The 25502-nt window shown below is 40.9% G+C and overlaps 1 protein-coding gene across 9 annotated transcripts in view; it reads left to right on the top strand.

Annotated features, from left to right (window-relative positions):
* SYBU (syntabulin) overlaps window positions 1–25502 on the top strand; it is a 116409-nt gene that overhangs the window by 32467 nt on the left and 58440 nt on the right. Inside the window, exons 1-4 of one of the 9 annotated variants that reach the window (XM_015145884.3) lie at window positions 9942–10056; window positions 12715–12834; window positions 14008–14088; window positions 15813–16014. In XM_015145884.3, coding sequence (XP_015001370.1) covers window positions 14065–14088; window positions 15813–16014 — 226 coding nt within the window. In that variant the 5' untranslated portion in view covers window positions 9942–10056; window positions 12715–12834; window positions 14008–14064. 9 annotated transcript variants of the gene reach the window in all.

Raw genomic sequence — 25502 nt, 5'->3', positions numbered from 1 at the left:
AGCTAATTTTTGTATTTTTCATAGAGATGAGGTTTCACCCTGTTGGCCAGGCTAGACTTAGATGCATTACCTCAGGTGATCTGCCCACCTTTCCCTCCAAAGTACTGGGATTACAGGTGTGAGCCACCATGCCTGGCCATGAATATAATTCTTAATACAGTCTCAAGCTTAGAGTGGATGTAAATAGCAAGCATATTGACTTAATGGATGAAAGCATTGGCCCCAATATCTAAATGAAGAGAGAAGCTTCTGACCTACTCAAGCAGGGAAGGTCCTTCATTCACATACCTTGTCTTAGTCATTTCAAGAGCTACCAACTATGAACACGTTTAAACATATTTAAAACACTGGCTTTGTTTACATTTTTGCCACACTTATTTCTCCTTATAACTTATATTGAACATCCCCAGTTTGTCTTCATGAATTGAGAAGTTTGTAGAAGAAACTTTAACACCACCAAAGGAAGCAGATGGAATGCATTCATTATAGCAGAAAAATAGGACAGGCAAAACAAAACCCTCCTTTATATATTTCCTCCTTTATATATATTAGTGCCTCAACTTAAAAGTAAGGTCAGTGAGAAAATCACAAAAGACCTAAAAGTGAGAATCCAGAGCCTCCTGAGCATGCTTAATTAGCCTAAAACTTGTCCTACCATCCTACTCTTAGTTAAGATATTAGATCTGGCACTGTCTTCCGGAAGGACAATGTGATTTGCTACAGTACCTTTAAGAGGATCAAGAAAGGGACCTTGTATGGTGCACTTAGTAGCTTACTGGTGAATGAAGAACGAACCCACAGGTAGTGTCTTTCAGTAGGATCAGACAGTATTGTGATAAACATTTTAGGGAAAGAGTCCATTTATGCTAATGCTATTCAAACCATGTGCATCACATTTGAGCATCTCCATAAAGAAGATGCATCCCAGTGTTTGAAATTATTGAGTATAAATATATGGCCAACAAATGAACACCCTTAGAAAAATATGGAGTCAAAGAACATGAAATGTTTATTAAACGTTTTGAAGGACTGCTGCAATTAAAACATGTGGATGCTTCCCAGTTGGCTACAGAAGGGGATTGCTCAAAGGTTTCAGATTGAAAAGCCTCACACAGCTCTCTAGGCAAGAAGTTTGGCAGTGGTTCTGAAAAACTACAAAGACAAATTCCCAAATATTTATCATATGATTTGTATTCTGCAGTCATTTCCAGTTTCAGTGGCAACAGTGGAAAAAAAAGGATGAAGTCAGGTTACAGGAATAGAATGCTTAAGAAAGGAGTTGAATATTTAATGTGCATTTCTATGGAAGGCCCAATGCCAGAAGTATATAACTACAGACCTGCTGTCAGCCTTTTTAAATTAAAGCTCTCTAGAACAAACAAATTTCCTTTGGGCAAAAGACTACCAGAAAACCTTGGTGTTAAAGGAGTGTCATATTCTTTCTGATTTAAAAGGAAAGGGAAAAAAAAACTTAGAATTTTCTGCTCAAACCACCTCTGTAAATGATCTTTTGCTATATTTTTAAATTATGGGACTGTGACTGGTCAATAATAAAGTGCAATAATAGAGTCACTGTGGCAAAATAGTGAAGAAATAAGTACATTTTCTACCACTAAGAAAATTTTGTATGTCTACTTAGTTTTCAATGTTTATAAAAACAGCGGTACTCTGTGGAAAAGATTCAAATGATTCAACCAAGGGAGAAAAAAAAGAGATGCTTAATTTTCATTTAACCATATTTCTTAATTAGAAAGAAAAAGATACACCTGTATCTTGTCCTGTATTAATAAATAGGATTCTTTTGTAATGTCTTTATGTTTTTATTCTTAGTTTATATTAAAATATAGTTTAAAGCTAGAAATATAATTTCTCTATATTAATATTAAATGAGTCATGGGTTTACCTTAAGTGTCAAAATAATACTTTATTTTATTATTTAAAATTAATAATAGTATTTGGGTGAAGCTCATTATTCTGCCTTTATTTTCCATGGCCATATAGCAGTTCAAACACTGCTTATTCCAAAATAAGACATCACACCTATTTGTACTGCCAAAGCAAACTACTTAAATGTCTCCCAACATTCACGAGAGTTCTTGGTACACAGCAAGGGTTCAATTAATATTTATTGTATAAATAACATCACTTACGTATAAAAAGCCTGGAATTCAAGGGGTAGTATTTACAATTAGTAAAAGTGTAAGTCTGTAAGGCAATTCTTAAATGAGCATTAGGAAACTTGCCCAATTATTGTTTGCTTCATTTCCTGGTTTTTAGCTATGAATAATCTTCACATTTTAAGATAATATTTTCAGATATATGTTACATAATCAAAAGGCAAAAATGACAAACAGAAGTGTCTTAATTCTATATCTATTCCCCATACTCAACATTTCTATTCCTATAGAGGTATTTCTGAATTTAGAACTCTGCGGAGAGGACTGCTGACATTAGTGTAGGCAGAAAAAAATATATGCACAAATTCCAGGTGTTCACTAAGGGAGATATAAGCACATTGGTTTTAACAAACTTACAGTTCTATAATTAGTGTCTCAAGCATTAGGAAATTGGCTACTCTCAAAGTATATTTAAAGCAGGTTTGCAGTATGAAGTTTTCTAATACTCTCTTTCCAAAGTAACCATTTTCAAGTTTACAAATAGTTCTACCTAGATGGTGTATAATTTTTTTTTTTTTGAGATGGAGTCTCGCTCTGTTGCCCAGTCTGGAGTGCAGTGGCATGATCTCGGCTCACTGCAACCTCCGCTTCCTGGGTTCAAGCAATTCTCCTGCCTCAGCCTCCAGAGTAGCTGAGATTACAGGCACGTGCCACCACGCCTGGCTAATTTTTTATGTTTTTAGTAGAGATGGGGTTTCCCCGTGTTGGCCAGGCTGGTCTCAAACTCCTGACCTCAAATGATCCGCCCACCTCGGCCTCCCAAAATGCTGGGATTACAGGCATGAGCCACCGCGCCCGGCCTAGATCATATATAAATTCAAAACTACACATTATCCTGAGTTTGTTAGAACAAGAAAAATATAGCAATGCAACTATATGAATATGTGAAAATATAAATGACAGTGTCCTTTGTAAAATAAATTCTTAGAATTGTTTTCTATTTTAATACAAAAAGTCAAATAAGTGATAGAAGAAAGCAGGAGGAAAAACTATAACAAGGAATCATGGGGATACTTTTTCAAAGAGTATTCTTTGAATTCTCACTCAAGAGAAATGAGTCCATTAAAATAATGAAGCTAAGATTAATATTTTATAATACATAGGATGAAATGTATGTATTTTCTTTGGCAGAAGCTTTTCAAGTTATGCCAATTTGGAAGTCATTATTTCACTTGGTCGCTTAAAAATTCTTTTGAATTGCTATTCAACTCATGTTACAAGCCCAAAAGCAAACACAGCTTCTATGTTCATCATAGCTTTAATGTAACTTTATCTTTCCATTATACAATACACCCATATAGTTCCCCAAAAAGTATTTTCAAAGCCAAAAATAATTTTATCCTATTTCACACTCAACACAAGAGCAAATTCCATGACTGACAAATCAAATTATCCAGTGAATATACCCGAAAGGCAAAAGGAACTAGATGGTGCTGGGAGATGGAGGTTGAAGATTGGTGTATTCAAGGTAGAGGGAACATTTGTGAAGGTCAAAGGTGGAATGCAAGGATTAAATCATGAGGGATCTTGTAAGCTAAGCATTAGTGGATGAAGTTTATCTTGAGACTGGTAGTGAGCATTGAAAGATTTCATTTGGGGCTAGGGAGATGGGGTGGGGAAGGAATGATCAGATCTGCACTTTAAAGAGAACATTGTGGCCACTGTTTGAAAATGAACTGAACAGGACAAGTCTGGGGGGGTAGATTAGAAATCTAGACAGGAAGAGGTGGTAGATAAATGAACACATTTTAAAGATAATTAGGAAGTAGAACAGATAGGACTTCAGTTCCAATTAGTTGTAATGGTTAAGGGGAGACAGAAAAGTTAAAACTGTCACCCAGGTGTCAGGGTCTTCATGATGATATCATTTATCAACTCAGGGAACACAGAAGTAAAATCAGCTTTTAGAGGAAGTACAATGAATTCAATTTGGAATGTAGTGAGTTTATGGACGCTGTGAGATATAAAATTGAGATATCCAAATACACTATGGGATAATCATGGAATAGAGATATGGACTTATATAATTTCTATAAGATTTGCCTATAAATAGCAATTGAAGCAATTGGAAAGAAAGATATTACCCCAGGAGGGAAGGATGGATGAAAGAATAAAAGGGTGAGGGCTTGAAAGTGAGCAAAAGCAACATTTAAGAAACTAGCTGAACAGATACCAAGAAGTAGGGGAAGATCAGGAGGGCAATGTTCCAGAAAAAACGAAAATGCTTTTCAAAAATGTAGGAGTATTTCACTATGCCAAAGCCTGATGAGAAGGCAAGATTAAGATCAAAACTAGCCATCAGATTAAACCAAATGGAAGAATTTGTGACTTTGGGCAAGAGCTATTTGGTAGAGTAGTGGGTACATGAGTGGAGTGAATTGGTTCAAGGAGCAGGGAGGTGTGAGACGTATACCGTAGACAAGTAACTTTTTCAGATGTTTGGTGATGAATGGGGATAAGAAATCAGGTTGTACTAGAAATATATGAGAACTTTGGCACATCATTTATTTCATTGGGAGTTTTTGGCATGTTTAAATGCATATATGAAATGTACAGGAGAAAAAAATGGATTAAAGTTATCAAAAAATAGCTAATATTCATGGAGTGCTTAGTGTGTGCAGGGTGCTCTTCCATGTTCTTTGTGGTTATTAACTCCTCTGATATTCTCAATAATCCTATGAGGGACTAACTGATAGGATAATATGCCTTAAGAGGTGGGAAAGAATGGGATCCAGAGCTCAAGTAAATGACTTTTCCTTGTATAGGAAGAAACACAACTTCCATCCTAAAGAACCAGAAATGGGAAGGGTGAGGTGGAGGCAGGTGAATTTACAGGTTTGGAGGCAGGAGATTGAGAGAGTTCTCTTAATGCCTCCTATTTTTGTCTGTCAATCGGGAGAAATGGCCATCTGTACAACACGAGGGCAGGGGTGGTAGGCTGGTAGGTTTGAAGTATGGAGGAGATTTAAAATAGACATTGTGGAGAATAGGAGAGAACACTCACTAGAAGCCCAAAATGATTGCCAGGCAGCACTGAGGCCTACTGCAGGTGAAAAGCAGGAACATACAGCGTCATTCATTCACAGGGTTGTGGGGTTTTTCCACTGTGCTCAGCTTCAGGTCATAGGAGAGGCAGTGCTGTTAAGACTTTTGGGAAACTTATAGGAGTCTTGGCATTGAATCCACCATGGGAGACAGAGAAGACTTTGGAGACAAATCCAAAGGTAGTAGGCAGGCAAAGGGTAGGGAAAGATGGGAGATATAGGTCCATTTGATGGGCACTTATTTACACCTCTTCAAAAGCCAGAGTATAATCATACCTAACTAATCAGGCAGATTGGGATAGATCTCAGTAAGGGGGTATATAGGAACTCTCTCTAACTTTTCCTTAATTTTTTTGTAAACCTAAAACTAATCAAAAACATAAAGTTTATTATTTAAAAAAAAATAACATAGATGCCTAGGAATAGATAATGTAGTGACCATATGAATATCATTTATCATTATTGTTTTGGAAGATTTACCTGACTGTTCAGCTGAAATGGAATTATGTCGTTTATCTTCCTCTGGGTCATTGTGAATTGAGGAAGCACAGAAGAAAGGAGAGCAAGAAATCTATTGTTAAATCCCCAGTTTGTACAAGAGACTATGCTGGGCTTATTATGAGTGTTATAGAATTTAATCCTCAAAATAGACCTATGAAGTAGAACCACGCATGTATTTTACTAATAAGAATACCAAGATACAGAGATGTTACCTAGCTTGCCTAAAGTGGTTCAGCAGGTAAACAGAAGAAAGGAGTTTGGAACTATTGTCTATCAAAGCACCTGCTCATTATTTCATACCCACTAAATAATATTCTGTTTATTGACATTCAGTTTTGTATAGCCATATATTTTGAAAGTTTTCTGAAATAGCCCTGAGATTAACCCTTACTACGTTTCAGGCCGAGACTTTACCTGTCAAAAGAAAATTTCACGAACAAACCCGTAGGTGGCAGTATAACATGGTGTTCTTAAAATGTCAACTATTGCTAATTAACAAAACACCAGGTATTGTCTTGATGCTGTCCTAGGTGATCAAGATTTGAGAAAAATCCCTTTCTTCTAGAAGGTTACATCCAGGCAGTAAAGACTCAAGGGGAAGCCCAAAAGCTGTTTTCCTCTGCATCAATCCTTGGGGCTTGGATTGTGGCAGAAGTATCTCAAAGTAGGGGGGAAAAAAGGGAGAGAGAGAAGAAAAAAAAAAGAGGGGGAGGAGAAAAAAGAAGAGGAGGAGGAAGAGAGGAGAGGAACAATAAAGAGAAAGGAACTCTGAAGAAACCAGATTATAATAGGATGTATTCAATGCTTCAAAATTCATCTTAAAACTCACCCCAGAACATCTCAGACCCCAGTCTAATTTAGATACTGGCAAGCCCTCTGTGTGTCCCGATCTCATGCAAACACACTGAATAGTTTACCATCTGATGGTCATGCCCATTATCTCTATTAGACCTTTGGGATACTTGGGGCAGAAATCATTGTTCATCTTTGAATACTCTGGAACCAGTGGCTGAGGCAGTGCATGGCTCAGAATAGGAATGAAGAAGTGATGGATGAATGAATGAATGAATGAGTGATAGGTGTCGGTGCATTCATCATGTCTTCTACTCTACTTTCTGGAGGAAAAGTCCTGGCAATATCTTTTCTAATGAGAAATTCAGTGTCCTTTATATGCCATAAGTCATCGAGAGAAAACTTATTGCTTCCCTTTAATAAAAATTAAGATGAAAGTTTTTAGGATGAGGCAAGTGTGAAACAAGCAAGCAGGAAGCAGCAATGGTGGCTGGAGTTGTTTGATCCTGAGGGACAGAAGATATCTATTAAGCTTTAACCATGTGCCAGATATAAACGCTAGGCTTTGCGTGTGTTCTAGTGTAACCCCTATAACTGCATTGTGAACTGTTATTACTGTTATTAAGTTTATTTTCTAGGTGTGAAAATGAGGCACAGAAAAGTTAATTTGCCCAAAGACATTAACTAGTGCAACTGGTTCTTCTTTCCTTTTTAACTAATGTGCATATACTGAATGTTGAGTCCTAGGGGGGTTAAATAACTTGCCTGGAGTAGCACTGTCAGAGGCAAAAAAAAAAAAAAAGTCTCAACTCCAGGCCTATGAGACTCAAGAATTCATGTTCTTTATTAAACTACATTTTCTCATCACAGATCTTTTTCAGACTTGGGAAACTCATTTCACTTTTCTGTGCTTCCCCGAATTAGCTTCACATTATGGCAAGCTAGTAGCTGGGCTTTTGATTAGAAAGGGACACAAGTGCTTTTCTACCAGTCTCTGAGTTAAGGTCATTTCTCCAGCCTTAGCTTTGCTAATTCCCCACCAGTAACTTTTTCTGAAGCTTCAGATGGGTCAGGTCTCCATCAGGACCAGATATCTGGGAAATCATCCTGAAACGTCCAGGCTTCCTGCAGCAGCCTCAGCTGTTTGTCAGTAGTGATAAGAAGGCCCGAGATCCCTGTATCTCAGATCAGTCCCTGATAATCAGAGAAAAGACAGAGGGGAGTAGTAACTTCACTCGCCATATGTCACTTAGAATTTCATTCTTATTTTAACATGCTGGTTTTGATGCACAGTAGATAAGCCTGTAAGTAAATACATGAAACTGCTAACAGAAGGAATATGGATAATTGATGTTAAGGCAATGAGATAATGAGTATTCTTTTTCTTTTCTAAAATTTTGATAACATGGTTTAGTTTTTTTTTTAAGAAAAAAATAGTTATCATTTCAAAAAGGCATATTTTTTCTCTTGATTAGCAGAAGTAGCTAAAGAGGACACATGGGCGAATGAAACGACATAGGCCAGATTCCCAAATTCTAGGTTTATTTTTCTACAAATTCTTCTGCAGTGGATTAGAGTGGAGCAGGGAGTACACAGCAAAGGCTAGCTTTACTCACAAGGTCACAAGATTTCAGGTGTAAAGAAAAGTGGTTCACAGGAATAACCTAGGAAGTGGGAATAAAGCAGCAATCAAAACTATCCTCAGCTCTACAACTGCACAAGTGACCCCCACACCAACAGCCCAACCATTCCCTGCTGTAGTTGGTTGGCCTCTGGGGGCGCTCGGCTCCATTTGGCAGTAGTGTTCTTGCTCTTTGAGAAGAGACACAATCTTACTCTTTTGCTCCTGCTCTCATTTTCTTAGCAGAAATAAAGACAAAGTTATTTTTTAAGATGTTTACTAGAAAATGGAAGCAACAAATAAAAAATCATGGAAATAAAGTATATTACGGAGAACACACTGTTTTTAATGTAACTCAAATCTACCACTGATCTGCTTTCTGGGAACCCAGATTACAATTTTTTTTCTAAGCCTAGACTGCTATGGATGCTGAGTGAACCCCTCAGAGCCTCCAGCCTGTATATCTGCTCTGTGCCTGGCATGTCTGAGAAGCATCCTCTCTCTGTAGCCACCCTGCTGGGTTCAGGCAACTTTCAGCTGCTTTTCCCACACCTTCTGGTTTCTTGGGGAAGGAAGGTGCTTCTCTATTAGCCCTAGAATTCAACTACTGGATTTAGGCTTTCCTTTTCATGTCTTACAGATAACTTTACCTTTTCTGTACATCTGCGAGACCAACAAATTGTCCAATCATATGAAGCATTTCACGAGGTAAATGTCAAGTCTCAGTTTCCCCTACTTAGATGGCAACCTTTACACGCATACTTTCCAGAGCCTCTTAGTTTCAGTCATTCTGATTCATTGTCCTAATAAGTATACACCTACTTGTCCAACCATGTGTCCCCATTTTGTTTAATGCAGTCACCATGCCTGTGTTTTTGATGAGTATCCTACCCTATTTTCAAAGATGAACCAAAGGCCACAAACAAAAAGCCATTTTGGGGGAGGCTCTCTCATGTCTGCTACCCCATAAGGCAAGCAGAGGATTAGACCCTTATCATTCTTCAGCGTTCCAAGCCCCCAACCTCTGCCTCTTCCCCTAGACTTGCCCTTCATTTCTGTTCTTCACTGAGAGAACACTCTGACTGAACACTCATTTGTCAGGCAGAGATAATTGACACACTCTGAGCCCAATGAATGAATGTTCAAGCATGCCCTGCCTCAGGTTACCCACTACCCTCTCTGCCCCAAGCACCCTCTAGGCCCCCTTCTGGGGGAGTGATCTTGTGCAATTCTAGTCATTTCAGTTCTACAACATCAAAGTACCTCAACCATATCATAACAATAACACACATACATTAAGAGGAGGATTGGACTGGGTGCGGTGGCTCACACCTGTAATCCCAGCACTTTGGGAGGCCGAGGTGGGTGGATCACATGGTCAGGAGTTGGAGACCACCCTGACCAACATGGTGAAACTCCCCATCTCTACTAAAAATAACAAAAATTAGCTGATGTGGTGGCACGTGCCTGTAGTCCCGGCTACTCAGGAGGCTAAGGCAGGGGAATTGCTTGAACCCAGGAGGCGGAGGTTGCAGTGAGCTGAGATCACACTGCACTGCACTCCAGCCTGGGCGACAGAGCGAGACTCCGTCTCCAAAAAAAAAAAAAAACAAGGGAGGAGGGTTGATCACTCACACATGCTCTTATGGGAAAACAGGCAGCTCTCTCCCTGGTAAGAAAAATATGGGTCTCCACCCCACCCCACCACACACACACACAAAAATCCCACGATGCCCCAGAATGCAGTTTCTTTCCTTCATGACGTGTGGTGAAGCACGTCAGCTGCTCCTTGTTGCTGTGCAGATCACCCAACATCAGGTCACCGAGAGAGACGGCAGCACTTGCTCACACAGCTGATAGGATTAGGAGATGGTGCTTTGTCAGCCCTGATTGAGCCCAAGAAAGCCCCCAGCATACACAGGTGAGATGCGAGGAAGAGTGGATGTGAGGAACCGTGATGTGTCTGGGTTGTTTGGTGCAGGCGTTTTCTTTTCGGCAGTGCATTTTATTGTCTTCTCTGTGAAGTCTGCAGTCTGGGGGATTCCTATTAATAAAAATCTGTGCTTTTTCAGTTATCTGGTCTCAGAGATTGGCCACATGTATCTCACAGGATTTTTGTGAGGCTCAGATAAAATTGAATATGTGAAAGAGTTCTGAAAATATAAAGTTGTGTGCATAAGAAAGGTAGGAATCATTTAATTACAAATTTCACTTAAACAATCAAATAACTTATCCTGGATTTGGAGGAATAATTATATAAAGACATTACCTTCCTTCCCAGTCTACAATACACTGTTTCTCCTGTGCTTTGCCAGGCCTGGACAGGTATATTATTTATAATCTTTCAAGGTTCAATCCTGAAGCAACTGATATTTTCCAAAAGCCAGAAATATATTAATTTTTAAAGAAGCCACGAGATGATAAAATAAGATCATAAAATATGTCTTTAAGTAAAAAAATGAAAATTACGCATAAGACTATTTTAAAGCAGGGGAAAGGAGACCATATTCTGTATTAGATTATATCTCTTTGATGGTATAATCCAAATGTTACACGACATTTCTCCTAATGACATGAGAAACACTTGAATGAAATCAAGGCAGCGTAGATATTATCATTGGTAAAACTTGCCTTTTAGAACAGTGGGAAAACAGGCTTAGGTTCCAAAAGTACAGAGCTAAGAGGCATCTAAACACTAAATCATCAGCCTTTCCCTCTTCTAGGTTGCTATGGCGACAGCGAGGCTACTGCACAGCCTCTCAGTGCCTGCACTTCTGCAGTAAAAGCTGTCACTGAACACATGTTGGATTTTTTAGGCACACACCCAATCATCAGACACAAATACATTGCGGAGGCAGCTTTATCTGAATCATTTTCAAAACAAGTTGTATCTATGTTCTTTATCCTGCACTGATGGGCCTCTTATGGGGTTACAGAATTCACTTGTTCAGGCACTAATTCATTTGACAGTTATGTATTGAGTGCCTACCGTGTAACAGGAATTGTACTAGGCACTGCCTACAAGCTTCGGTGAAAATAAACAAGTAAATGAGGAATTCTGAGGAGATCATAACAGCTCTCTTGGGGGTAAAAATAAGCGTCCTGGAATCATCAGGGGAGGTTTCCTAGAAGAAGCCATCTAAAATGAAATGTAATGTATCTTTAAGAGTTGAGGAGGATAGGCGATGTAGTGCAAGAAATGTTCCAGACAGAGGCAGGTGCAGCAGTCTCGAGGAAAAAGAGAACACAAAACCTCCATCTCCGAGAACTGAAAGTACTACAGTTTGAGCAGTATCCATTGTATATAGGAGAAAAGTGGCAAGGACCAAAGGGGCAGGCTAGGGACGGGAGAGAGTATCTATAAAAGAGAGGAGTGGCAAGAAATAAGATTGGAGAGGTAAACAAGGTGGCCAGATCAGGAAAGCCTTGTGTGCCACATTAAGGAGTTTCAGTATTACCTGGAGGACAATCAGGAAATCATTAATAAGTTTTCATGGAGAAGTATGACTTGATTTAGCTTTTCATAAAGGCTTGTGGAAAAATGGAAATACTGATTGGAGAGAAAGGAATAAGAGGTAAGGCTGAAAGCAAGAGACCTTGAGTTAGCAAGAGACCACTATTGCAATAATCTAGGCTGACTGTGGTTTACACTCTACATGAAGATAATAGAGACAAATGGTGGACAGAAGTAATCAGATTCAGGACGGTTACTACCTGGGTAGCATGGACATCACTTGGTGGTTTATGCTATGTGTCAGTCAGGTGAGTGACAGAAAAAAGTCCACAATGACAATGAGGTTCTGACTTGGCTAACTCAGTGGAAGGTGTTTCTGCTATTAGGTCCCCAGTGTCAATTCTCAATTCTAAGTAGGGAACTCAGAAGCATCCATTAACTTTAAAAGTTTGTTCTTATCTCACAGTATATGATCCCAGGCTCATAATTTTAGGAATAATAGGTTGTATGAATCATCCTGGACCATCACTTTCCTGAGGTCCATGTTTGAAACAGCTGTGGGTGTAGAAAGTATAAATTAATCACCTCTTCTTCCCAAAAAAAGAATCCTAAAATTACCAACCTCACTGCTTGAGAGAACTAAGTAGATTGAAAAGGCATGAAGATTTATGGAGGAAGCTCTTCTTTGGAGTTATAGGAAGGAGGGAAATTTGATTCCACTAATCCTCTGGCTTCAGGCTCTCCCTAGACTCACAACATACATTCTGAGGCTTGAGAGTTGAGGCCTCAGAGAAATGTTGTTTGGAGGATGGACAAAAGGGGACAGTGACCCTCAGTTTTCGAGGAGCACAGTCCTCCCATGTAGGATGCTGGTGCCTAAGGATCAGAGTGTTGACCTGTCGCACTGCTGCTTGGAATATTCTCCAATTCTGAATAAAGGGTATATGCCACTATACATAGTGAATTCCATCACCAGATAAGATTTAAGGGTAGCAACTGTAATAAATCAGGGCCCTTGGCCCAGCTGATGTACCCTATTCTAAGTCCGCAGTTGGACAGATATTCAAGCTTTCTTGAACAAAGTTGTGTGCATCACAAATGCTTTTTCTGCCTGTCATGTAAAAGGCATCAACAAATATTGACTGGATCACCTGGACCTGACTTAGCTGCCTTTGGAAAGTTCTGTTCAATCAGCTGGATAGAGCTGTTTATTTTCCTCATCTAATCCTCACAGCTATCCTAGAGGTAGGTATCACTATTATTATCTCTCAATTTAACAAGGGTAAATTTGAAGTTCAGAAGGGTCAAGAACCGTAGGCGTAGGCCACGCATGAAAAAGCACCTGCATGTAATTCGAGCACTTTGAGAGGCCTAGACAGGACGATCCCTTGATCCCAGGAGTTAGAGGTTGCAGTGAACCCTCATCGCACCACTGTACTACAGCCTGGGCCACAGAACGAGATCCGTTTCAACAACAATGAAAAAACAAACAAACAAACAAACAAAAACCAACGACAAAACAACAACGAAAACTTTAGGCATAAAGGCACTCAGGCTGAAGGGACTGATTGGAGTGCTGGCTTGACTCATTTTTCTGAGTTCAGTTGCAGTGCTCTTCGCTTAGCAGTGTGCCTGAGCTCCTTCCTGGCGCCGGGCAGCTGCAGGGCAGCGCTGGGGAAAAGGCTGTTCTCCCGCTACATAGCAGCCTGGCTTCCCCAAGCCGGAGGCAGCTGCGCTGACCACTGAAGACCTTTCTGATGCAACCCCCCAAGTAGAATCCATCGCAGCCTTTGAGATCCCGGAGCCCAGAGGCTGTGTCAGTCGTGCCGCACAGGCTTGGCTGGGGTCCGGTATGAGAGGGATCTCCGCCGCTCTCCGGCGAGGCGGTTGTGCGGAGCTGTAGGCTGACTTAAGACCCGGAGGCCAAGAAGGGATCGCCAGGGGAAAACTTTCTCTATTTTGCCTCTCTGTGATGTCGCAGCTTTTCTCAGTCACTCCATCCAACGCCACCCACTTCAAACCTGAGATCAAGTGAAAGAAAAAAAAAAAAGAGGGTGCGGGCTGGAGATGCCACTAGCCGCAGCCTGCCCCCACCAGGCCAAGCTCCTTGGAGAGGGAGGACACGGGCTCTGGCTGGGGGGGAGCGGGGGAGTGCCGTGGCGAAATCAGGCGGATGGGGCGCGCCCAGGCGCGGTCGAGTTGCCCCAAGGCCGCAGGTGAGGGAGGGCGTGGGAGGCGCCCCAGGAGCTGCCTCTAGCTACTGCAGCACCACGTGTCCGGCCCGGGAGGGGCCGGGCGCGCCCTCGGAGCCCAGCGCAATCGGCGGCAGTGGCGGCGGCGGCGCGTTGGAGCCTCACCAGCAGCCGCCGCCCGCAGCCCGCGCCGGCTCAGCGCAGTCTCCTCGCTCCGTGCTCGCAGGTGCCTCCTCCTGGAAGGCGGCAGCGGCGGCGCGAGGAGTCGGCGGGCAGCCGCGCGATGGGGCCCCTCCGCGAGAGCAAGGTAAGGAGCGCTGGGCAGCGCGGGCACTGGAGGGCGGGGAAGGCGGGCACTGAGGGGCGAGAAGCGGGCGGGATGAGAGCTGGAGGGGGGACGTTTAGAGTCTGGGGAAAGATGGGAGAGGTAGTGGTGGGGTCCGGAGAAGGCAGCAGGCATTGCTTAGGAGTGGAGATCCAGGAGATGGGGAGGGAGGTGGTACTGGAGGAACAGATTTTGGAGAATGACATGATTGGAGGGTTAATCCCACCTCCTGAAACTGGGACTGTGGGGTGTAGCTTTCAGTTGATGTCCTGTGTGTGTGATGTGAATGAAAGGAATTTGATGCATTCGCGACTGGGAAATGAGGACTCGCGCGTGTCAGTGACCCTGCCTTGGCTCAGGGTCTGCGGTGTGCCCGGCGGAGTGGCTGGCGCGTGGTACCTGCTGGGCGGCAGATGTTCAGGGCGAATCCGAGGCTGGGTGCGGCTGGCAGCCCCCGGGTAGAGGGGATGCCTGAGGGCCCTCCGAAGTTCCCCATTGCTGGGGTTTACCCTTCAATTTATGCCATGTGCCGGCCTCCCAGAAGTGTTTATTTTGGCCGTAACCCTTCCTGGTAAACCGGTGGAAGGAACAGTAGGTCATGTTTCGAAACGGTGCTTGTTACCTAAGCCAAAGAGTCCCTTTTCAGTGGCAGAGGTTGGAGGAAGCAGTGGAATTTTTGCAAAACGCTCCTCCTAGGAATCCATTTCAATAAGGCAGGGTGGTGGTGACCCTGCAAAGCACTGGATTTGAATTTCGTTCTACTTCTGGCATGATGTGCAGAATTGCCTCAGCATCTCTTACCCCATTTAGCCTGCTTCCTCATCTGAAAATAGGGACATTCATTGGTGTCCTCTCTATGTACAGTCTGGTGTGTAAAGATCAAATGAGAAAATGGTTGGAAAAGCACTTCATAAGTTGAAAAACATTGTGAAAATATTAGTTATGCATTTTTAAAACCAAGACATGGCAGGGTACTTCATGCTGCATTTTTAAGGAGAGAGAAAAATCTCTTCTTTCGGATGTCCTGTAAGGAAAACAAAAATTAAAGATGATGTAAAAGGTGGAGCCATCTTCCCGAGTATCGGATTTGTGTTTGCTTTTCTGTTGGCAACAAGCCTTGTGTACCAGGATATTAATGAATAATTAAAATCCTGTCCAGAAGAGGAGGGATTTTAAAGATAATTGTATGTGAGCTATCAGGAAATAACTGTTCCAGGTATAGGGTTCAACTTTGTGAGGAGACAAGAAAACAGAAGTCAGATTGTCACAGCTAATTTACGGAAAGCAAAATGGAAGTCTGAAGGCTGTCGAGTGAGCCAAACTGTGGTGTAATAAAGAGCCTTTGGGAGGCAGAAGCTTGAATGTGATAGAAGAAGTCAGGGTGGGAAGATGAGTCAGGACTGGCATAGGGAAGTAGGATGGCCTTCCAGCTAGTGAGTGGAGGTGTGTATATGTGTGGTGTGTATATGTGTGGTGTGTGTGTGTATATGTGCCACACAGACATGTGCTATTCAGTGGATTAGAAAGGTTAGCTCCGTGGAAGAGTTTTGAAGCTCATTTCAGCAACTGAGATAAGGACTACTCTGTGAAGACTCAATACTCAGAAATGTGTATCTTAGAAACTGATCCTTGAAGGAACTGACAGGAGTTAAGAGAGGGAAACGCGTTTCCTTTTGTTTTCTTTTTTGATGTCCAATTTTGAGAAGGAGCACAGAGTCCAGCATCATGACAAGGAGATTTCTCGAAGCCGAATTCCCCGGTTGATTCTTCGGCCCCATATGCCCCAACAACAGCACAAAGTGTCCCCAGCCTCTGAGTCTCCTTTCTCTGAGGAAGAGAGCAGAGAGTTCAACCCCAGCAGCTCTGGGCGCTCAGCGAGGACGGTTAGCAGCAACAGCTTCTGCTCAGGTACAGTACCCTTGGGAGGCCACCAGAGGCATGAAGCATGTGCACTGCAGGTGCATTGTGAATGGGCCCCTACTGGGTTCCTTATAGTCTAGAACTACACTTCTGCTATTAGGATGAATTGTAGAAGGCGGCACATTTCTGGCTCTTGTGACCTACAAACACAGCAGTTTCATATAGTTCAGTTTATTGGAATCTCACACCTGAATTTTCATATGTTATTCTAGCTTATAATTTCGAATGTAAAATCTAACTTCTTGTTTCTATGACTTTTTTTCTTTTGTTTTATTAACTTTAAGTTCTGGGATACATGTGCAGAACGTGCAGGTTTGTTACATAAGTATACACGTGCCATGGGGGTTTGCTGCACCCATCAACCCATCATCTACATTAAGTATTTCTCCTAACGCTTTCCCTCTCCTAGTCCTCCACCCACTGACAGGCCCTGGTATATGATGTTCCCCTCCCTGTGTCTGTGTGTTCAACTCCTACTTATGAGTGAGAACATGTGGTATTTGTTTTTCTGTTCCTGTGTTTAGTTTGCTGAGAATGATGGTTTCCAGCTTCATCTGTGTCCCTGAAAAGGACATTAACTCACCCTGTTTTATGGCTGTATAGTATTCCATGGTGTATATGTGCCACATTTTCTTTCATTGATGGGCATTTGGGTTGGTTCCAAGTCTTTGCTATTGTGAACAGTGCTGCAATAAACATACACGTGCATGTGTCTTTATAGTGGAATGATTTATAATTCTTTGGGTATATACACAGTAATGGGATTGCTGGGTCAAATGGTATTTCTGGTTCTAGATCCTTGAGGAATCGCCACACTGTCTTTCACAATGTTTGAACTAATTTACACTCCCACCAACAGTGTAAAAACATTCCTATTTCTCCACATCCTCTCCAGCATCTGTCGTTTGCTGACCTTTTAATGATTGCCATTCTATGACTGTTTTTAAAAAGGCATTCCTTTTTTAAATCTAGAAAAAATATTGGATTGAATTTTATACTAGCAACCTCTAGAAGCCTGTGTACCTCTAATTATAAAATTCCCCAAAGATAAAGCAATTCCTAATAAATGAGGTCAAGATCAAGGAGAGTTATAGACCAAGGCTGGCCTGGCCTTATGGTTTAGTGGGAAAGAGCCCAGGCTTTGTGATCTGTCAAGCCTGAAGGGCTGGAATCCCTGGCCCTTTCACCATCACATACTGTGTCACCTTCAGCAAGTTGCCTAACCTCCTTAAGCCTCAGTTGTTACATCCATAAAATGAGGTTATAATACTTGCCTTGTAGAGTAGCTGTGAAGTTGAATGAGACCAGGTACCTAAATGTTCACCTAGCACAGTGCCTGGCTTACAGAAGTGCTTAATAAATGATGGTTCTTAATACAATGAACTATGGATGTCCGTTTGGGCACATGATTAAGAAAGTTTCCTTAAAGTTGTGAGCATGTTTGGTAAGGGCACAAATCTCTTGATAATTCCTGTAGGTGCCACCAGTATCACTTGACAGAGCTTGTTATTCCCATTGAAGTACATGACTTAGAAGGACTTACATTCCTTGAGAACTATTAGGAATTTGGGTAAAATTTAAAAGAGTGACTGTCTTATGACTAGTGAAGAATGTCTCACAGTGGATAATGTTTTCAGACTTATTTAGGGAACATGGAACTTGAAGATTAACACATGTATGAGAAGAAACACGTGAATCAAGATGCTATGATTAATGCTCTAATTTAGCAGGACCTAACATTCCACTGCATTTAGGGCTCGCAGCTACATTTTTCAAGGATTTTATAAATGCAGCTTTGGATTTATTACATACTTTCACAAAGTTATTCTGTCCTCTGCATAAGTTGTATTTTGGAAATTCTGCACTGCCTTTTTTTTTTTTTTTTTTTTTTGCTAAATAACTCAAATTGTCTGCTTGATTCTGAAAAAAAAAAAAAACCTATCAAAATACTATGTTTTAAAACTTATTTCTTTCTATTTGAATCACATGAATCTAGTTTAAGATGGAAACCCACCACTTTGCTTACTATTCTCTCAAGAAGAAAACAAAAGGATAACTGAGAAGCTATCACAGTTAATATTCCTAGAATCTAGAGTCGTATTTGCAGAATGTAATGCTGTTTACTTTAACTCTGTTTTGGAGCCCAGAGCTCACTCTGGTGAGTGTGGATGAACTCTGGGCACATCATTTCAAACTGACAGAGCTTTGTGTACATAACTCAGTTCCACATTTATTCCTGGTATTCTCTCCATGTAGTCAATTGCTCTGTGACTGATTTCGGGGTGAGTAGTGTTATCAGAAAAAAAGAAAAGGTTGTTCAAAACAACAACAAAAAGGAAAACCCCAAATATATTTTAGAAAACATGAAGGTAAACCAATATGATTATTGATTTTGGTTATGAATCATTCTTCCCTGGAACCACTTCCTGAATCATCCTCCTTCCTAGGAGACCTGTCTCCGGCTGAGGCTATAATGCTGTACATGAAAATCGAAAGTAGGTATTGATTTTTTTGCCATTAACTAGCTGAAAATTGAGTGGCAGAAGCATATAATTGTGGGTGTCTTTGAACAACCTTTCAATCTTGAGCCTTGCACCCTGCCTGCAGATAGGATTTCCTCCATTCCTGAGCCTCTCCCTCATCTCTCTTCATCTTCCTGTGTTGTCAGTTCCCCAAGGTTTGAGTCTAATGCCTTTCCCTTCCTTTCCTACAGAACTCTGATAAACCCCACAAAAGCTTTTGAGTGCTTGTGCAGGCTAAAATTGACAGCAGCAAGGCCTTTGGGGGCATGTTAATGATGCTTTAGGAGGCTGGTTGGTGGGTGGAAAATAAATGGGTTTGGTACTATGGGGAGTGTTAATGCTGCAGGCAGTGAGATAGAGAATGTAAGACTTGTTCAACCAGCAGGAGAAAATCGCTTGTTTTAATCCAGCCACTCCAACACTGAGGCCAGAATGTGTGTTCATTTGCTTAATCATGGCAATTAAGTCAGAGAGCAAGGTGCATACAAATATTTAAAAATATCATCCTTTACTAGAACAAAACTAAAATAATTTAGAGAGATCTATAGTCATAGCTTCACAACCTTCCGGTAATCCCCCTGTATTAGCTTATCTTCTTTATAAATCACATTCACTCATGTAAAAGGAGCCATGCATTGTTAGGGGAATTCTTACAATCTGGTAATGAAATTATAGAGGAAGGTGTCACCTCAAACACAATTAAATTTAATTTGAAAATTGCATTTTCAGAACTGCAAACTGGAGACTCCCCAAATCTATATCAAAATCATTAATTATGAAGAGCATCATATGTTCTAAAATTTTTACTTTTTAAAAAAAAGATAATGTAATGAGCTTCATAAACATTTACTTAATACAAAGAATTATCCTTTATTCTGAGAATCTGGCTTTTCTATCATTTGTAATGAAACAAAACTCATGATAGTGGATGGTAGTTCTACTTTGGCAAAATAAATGACAACTCAGTGTTGATGTTTTCTCTACTCCACCCGCAAGTTTTTCTTATAATTTTACTGGCCTGTGAGATGAAAAGAATGGAAATATTTCCAAAGCGATCTGTCCGTTTTTACCCACTTTCAGTTTTCCTTCCCCACTCCACTGCCTCCCTCTTGCTTTCCCATGGGAGCTTTGGCAAGGAACACTTAATGACTTGATATTCTATATGCTAATTTGTATGTTGTCTCTGCCTTATTTCAGAGGGAAGAAGTTGTGTGTGACCTTTTGCAATTCATTTGGGGTGTGTCCCCAAAGAGCTCTTTTTCTTTTTTTTTTTTTTAATCACTTCTTCATAGCGGAATTTCTTTGAAGATCTGCATGTGTTTTGTGCATTTCATCAGCACATGAGTGTTTTTGTGCTTGGACATCATTCTAGTCTTCAAACAGTATTCCTCACAGTTTGTACTCAGTCTTGGTCACTATGACCTTAGTTGGAGACAGTTAAGTTTATACTGTATCAGAGACCAGGCCCTATTTTGTGTGCACAGCAAGTAGAACATTGTACATTATTAATAAATATTAATTAATGCTTTATTTTAAAAATATGTAAGGAAGTACAGTTAATAGAAAGTTAATAGAAACAAAACACCTCCTTTCCCATCCCCTTTAAAAAAAATGTTTTTTGTTTGTTTGTTTGTTTGTTTGTTTAAACTAGTGTTTTGGCATAAAGTTAACCTGTCTTTTCTCCCCCATGTTTCTTGTTTTTAACATAAGAAGTGGTAAAGCCCACATTGTTGGTTTGTGTTCTGGGTTTGGCCCATTGAATATAGTCTCTATCCATTTTTCTCCCCCTTTTCTGTAAGTAGTGAATTGTGTCTGTTACTGTACCATGACCCCAGCCACTATTAGAAAAGCCGATGACCTGGGTGAGTGTGTCAGGCACATACATCAGTCACCTGACATGGTTAGCAGCATGCTGTGCATTCCTCTTTGCTTAGTTGAGGCAATAATTACCCCCTTAGAACTGAGAGGCAGATGGATTGCTGGCTTTTAAGCTAGTTCTCCTTGGGGCGCCTTGTAAACATGGCAGGTGGAACAAATTATGCAGATAGAAGACTAGTTGTTTTATGGGAGAACAGTAATTTATCTGAGTTATTTTCATGTTTGTAATGTGCACACACAGATACACAGGCAAGCGTGCAAGTCAACACATTAAAAACATGTACCAGGTCAATTTTTTTAAGTGGTCAAAATCTGAGATTCTTTGCAGTCTAATCCCAAGTAAGGTGTTTGCAGAAAGTATTTTGTTACTTACCGTAGCTGGGAAGAAATCTTTCTTTGAGTGCCAATGACCTAGAGGTAATTATTGTTGCTGTTTGTGGCACAAGCAATTAAGGCAAATTATAACCTGACTGGTACCCTGTTGAGGCATGACAATGCCTCCAAAAATTTGCCAGGCCTTGCCAAACAGAAATATTTCTCCTGTGCTTTTGTACAGTTAGGGAAACTTGGCATCTGGATAGAGTGAAGCTTTGAACATAATGATTAGAACTGAGATGAACTGCTTAAAATGAAGTGAGCTGCAATACCAAATTATACTACAGTTGAATGACTGCTACCCTGCTGTGAATTAAAAAAAAAAAAAAGACCCTATCAATTTAGTATCACTTTAATGAGTATGAGACCTAGGAAATGTTGTATAATAAATATTCCAAATGCTTAGCCGCCTCACCACAGAAGCATGTAACTAATGAAATAGATTATAAACGAAAGGCATATAGTATTTCTTTGAGAATGTAGTAACTGCAGTTTGCCAAGAGCAAAATTTTTGTCATCTAATAAACAATTCTTAGCAGTAGGAATGGTGAAAGGTAACACGTGATGGAACTGGACTATGTCTGAAAGCAAATTAAGGTACTTAACCTGAAAAATCTTTCAGGTTCTAAAACACCTGTCTTTATGAGAATGTTTTCCAATTTTAGAGTATGGTGTTTGCCTACTTTTGAATCCTCAGTGAAACTTGTTTAAAACTCAGATACAATGGCCTTAGCCCAAAACTATTGTCTTGAAATGAAAAGGCTCAGGAATCTGCGTTTTACAGGCTTTCCAGGCAACTCTTGTGCACTCTGAAGGCTGAGCCTCACTTCTTTGTGGTCTGTGTGTATCTGAGGATTTGGTATGAGGCATATGAGGGGTATGCCCAAAATAGCATCACAAGATGAATAAGGATCAAAGATGGTAGAAATGGTGGCCAGCCAGGCTGTTTAAACCAATGAGCATGGGGCAAGGTGGATGTGGAAGGATGCCTCCACAGTCCCTGGAAATTATAGCTTCTGACTCTACATTCGCTGGTCCCATGTCATTAGTCTTAGCCATAATATTATTTATGTCTACATAATAGGTTTAACTTGTGTTCAGATGGTAGCAAAGTAAGGGGAAGGAGAAAGAATTTCCTTTTTTATTTTCCTATTAATCTTCTCTCTGAATTCACTATATCTATACTTTTTACTATTTTGCATATTCTTTTGTGATATTGGGATGATTTGGGGGTACACAAAAAGGGGGTATACTGATACCAAGATTGTACCCTGAACACCCAGTAGATACACTGAAGGAGGCAGAAAAAAAAGAAGCCGAGGCCTGGAAGTGATAGGACATTCAGCGTTTTGCAAGCCTTCACCAAAACATGTTTATTCAGTAAGCATCTCTTAAATGCCTGCAAAGGATCAGGAATTGTGCTTAGGCTACAAAATTAGTGATACACAGGAATTAGAAAAATCAATTGTTTTACTGCCTTAACCCGGACACTGAAATAAATGGGGTGACAAATTATCCCGTCTGGATGGGATTCCCACACTACTGCTTTTACTCACCTGTGTCCCAGTCCCTTTCATTGACACCCACCCCACATACACTCCTACCTTATAATTTGAGTTTGCTGTTCCATTTATTATTTGCATTGTTCCATGTATTATTTGCACTTCTCACATTTCATAAGCCCAAGGAAGAAAAGAAGTAACATTAGTTAGTATGGTGTAGTAGGTAAACATGAGCCTTGGCATCAACAAACTCGAGTTAAAAGCATGAAATGAGACAGAAGGGCAGGCAGGCCAGATCATGCAAGACCTCCTATGCCATGCACAGAGCTTCTTTCATGAGCTCAAGGGTCCATACAGGAACTACGCAAGTACTGTAAAGAGTGAGGCCACCTGGATAGAAGACAACAGCGAGAACTCTAGAACTGCACATGTGTGCCATCACGAAACATATTATGAATTTTAAAAATGCAGCTTTTAAACTAACCCTGTGGGACAAATAGCATGTGTGCATGGGTGAATATGGATCATGGGCTGCCATTTTGCAATTTCTAAAGATCTTGCAGAGCTAGTGGAGGGTTTTCAGCAAGGAAGTGTTAGATCACATTTATAATTTAGAAAATCTTCCTATTTCTGTGTTGGACAGGGAGGGGGCAGGAGTCTGCCTGCTTTGAAGGACACTGCTACAGTCTAAGTGAAGAACTGATAAATGACATGTGTGAGATTTGGGACTAGAACAGATGGGCCTTAGTCACCAATTGCAAATGGAAGGTGAAGGGGAAGGATTGTATCTAAATCTCCACTGGATGAATAATATGGAAAGCAGGACTGGAGACAAGGGCAGGGAGTCAAGTTAATTAGCTCAATTTAGGCTTTGTAGAATTTTAGACAAAAGTCTGGAGCCCTAAAGAAAATTCTAAGATGGTGACCAGCAGAAGTCAAGGGTTTTGGTAATATTACTTTTGGGGAGTGCATGGGGAAGAAAATTAGAGGACCAGGGGAAGGACTCTGAGGTATAGCAGGAGGAGGCAGGAAAAGGAAATCAAGACACCTGAGAATGAGCATTCAGGAATAAAGCACGAGACCCAGGTGTGACGAAGTCTCCACTTCCAAAGGAAAAGAGTTTCAAGAATTAAGTAGCCAAGAGGTTCAGATATCATGGCAAGATTAAGTAAAATGTGCATTAAATAGTGCTCAAGGATCAGACCATTAGGTTATCAGTGATCTTCAGCAGAAACAGTTGCAGCGGAAACAGTTGCAGCAAATTGGTGGTGAGCAGGAGATGGAATGTATCAAACTCCCATCAACTGGGACATGAGTGAGAGGTAACAAAGTATAGACAACTTTTTAAAAAAGGGCTTAACTGGGATTGGGAACAGATACTAGAATAAAAACAAATATTGCATTAACAGTGAAAATCAGGTGTTTATCAAGTGGCAGATATTTGATAACGTTTTGAACTGAGAAGTAAACAGTAAAGAATAAAACAGAGAGAAAGAAATCAAGGGAGAGAAAAATAATAACAATAGTGGAGAAGTATTAACTAACAAGGCCGAGGTAGACCAAAAAAAGATACAGAAATTAGAAGAAAAGAAGTAAGACTGGATGTGACTACAAATAAGTATATTTATAGATCAGAGTAAGAAGCTGAGGGATCAATTTCAGTGTCCAGGTTAGGTGCTTTCCACATTATCTGGTTTTAAAATTTCTTGCTTGCATGCTTGCTTGCTTGCTTGCTTGCTTGCTTCAGCCTCCCAAAGTGCTGGGATTACAGCACCAGCGACCATGCCCAGCCTATTTTTAAAATTTCTTATTTGGTTACCTGACTCCCCAAGACTGTAAACCCTATGAAGGCAGGAACGATATAGTCCCCTGCACTCCTAGCAGTTGCTTAGTAAGCATTTGTTGGAATTTGGTAGAAACTATAATTATGAGAACAGAACAAGTGAATAATTCTCTCATTTATAAAATACATTGAGAGCATGGCACTATCTTAGTAGTTGGGGAAATAAAACAACTAGAAAAGTACTCGGTACTCTATTAAATAGCTTGGTTAGATGAAGAAAACATCCGTGTCCCGAGGAGTTTAGCGTCTCTAAATGTCAAAAAGAGTAAGCTCCACAATGGAACCATGACTCCGGTGTTGTGGGCATCTAGAAGAGAGGTCTCTTGCTAAGAAAACCAGAAAATGCCCCACTCAAGAGCTGGCAAATAAGCAAGGTTTTGAAGGTTGTGTAGGAGTTTGAGAAGCAAAGCATAAAATGGTAAAAAGAGAGATCAATGTGGGTAAAAGCAGAGTCTTAAAAGTGCAGGGCATATTGAAGGAGCAGTGAGGAGTACTGTCTTCTCTAATTGTTATTTTTCAGTCACAAAAGCCATCAGAAAAATGAGTAGCCCAGATTACAATCTAAAAGGTAATTACAACCAGTTGCAGTGGCTCATGCCTGTAATCCTAGCACTTTGGGAAGCTGAGGCTGGCAGGTCACATGAGGCCAGAAGTTAGAGATCAGCCTGGCCAACATGGTGAAACTCCATCTCTACAAAAAAAAAAAAAAAAAAAAAAAAAAATGCAAAAATTAGCCGGGTGCAGTGGCACACACCTGTAATTCCAGCCACTTGGGACGCTGAGGCATGAGAATCACTTCAGCCTGGAAGGTGGAGGCTGCAGTGAGCTAAGATTGTGCCACTGTGCTCCAGCCTGGGTGACAGAGCAAGACTTTGTCTCAAAAAAAAAAAAAAAAAAAAAAGGAAGGAAGAAAGAAAGATAATTAGTATAGGCCATATTTGCGTGTTTCCCAGGAGTCTCATTTGACACTAGTCACCACCCTACCCCACCCTCCAGGTGGTTTTTATTCTGAGAAAGCCCCAGTCTCTTCCCACTAACTAGAGCAGAAAATGCCTCCTAACCTGGTGCCCTGGCCACTGCTGGAGACAGTCCTCATGCTCTGAAGCTTCCCTGCCAGCTGCTAGGCTTCTCTGGCTCCAGAAGGAGACCTGTTATTTCAGGTTGACTGTTCCCTCTTTTTAGGGAACCCAAACCAAGTTTTCAAATGCACACCTGTGCTATTGTTGAGATCACACAACATTCACCCATCACACTAGAAATCATATGCTTCAACTTTTCCCTGCTCAGTGTGGATTTTCTCTGGGCTCTGCCTCTTTACCAGCTGGCTCAGTCTTTATTCTTTTTGTGTGTGGGTGA

The sequence above is a fragment of the Macaca mulatta genome, chromosome 8 (genome assembly GCF_049350105.2).
Source record: "Macaca mulatta isolate MMU2019108-1 chromosome 8, T2T-MMU8v2.0, whole genome shotgun sequence".
NCBI classification, from domain to species: domain Eukaryota; kingdom Metazoa; phylum Chordata; class Mammalia; order Primates; family Cercopithecidae; genus Macaca; species Macaca mulatta.
Note: the sequence above shows the minus strand (reverse complement) of the source record. Positions and strands in the feature narration are given on the sequence as shown.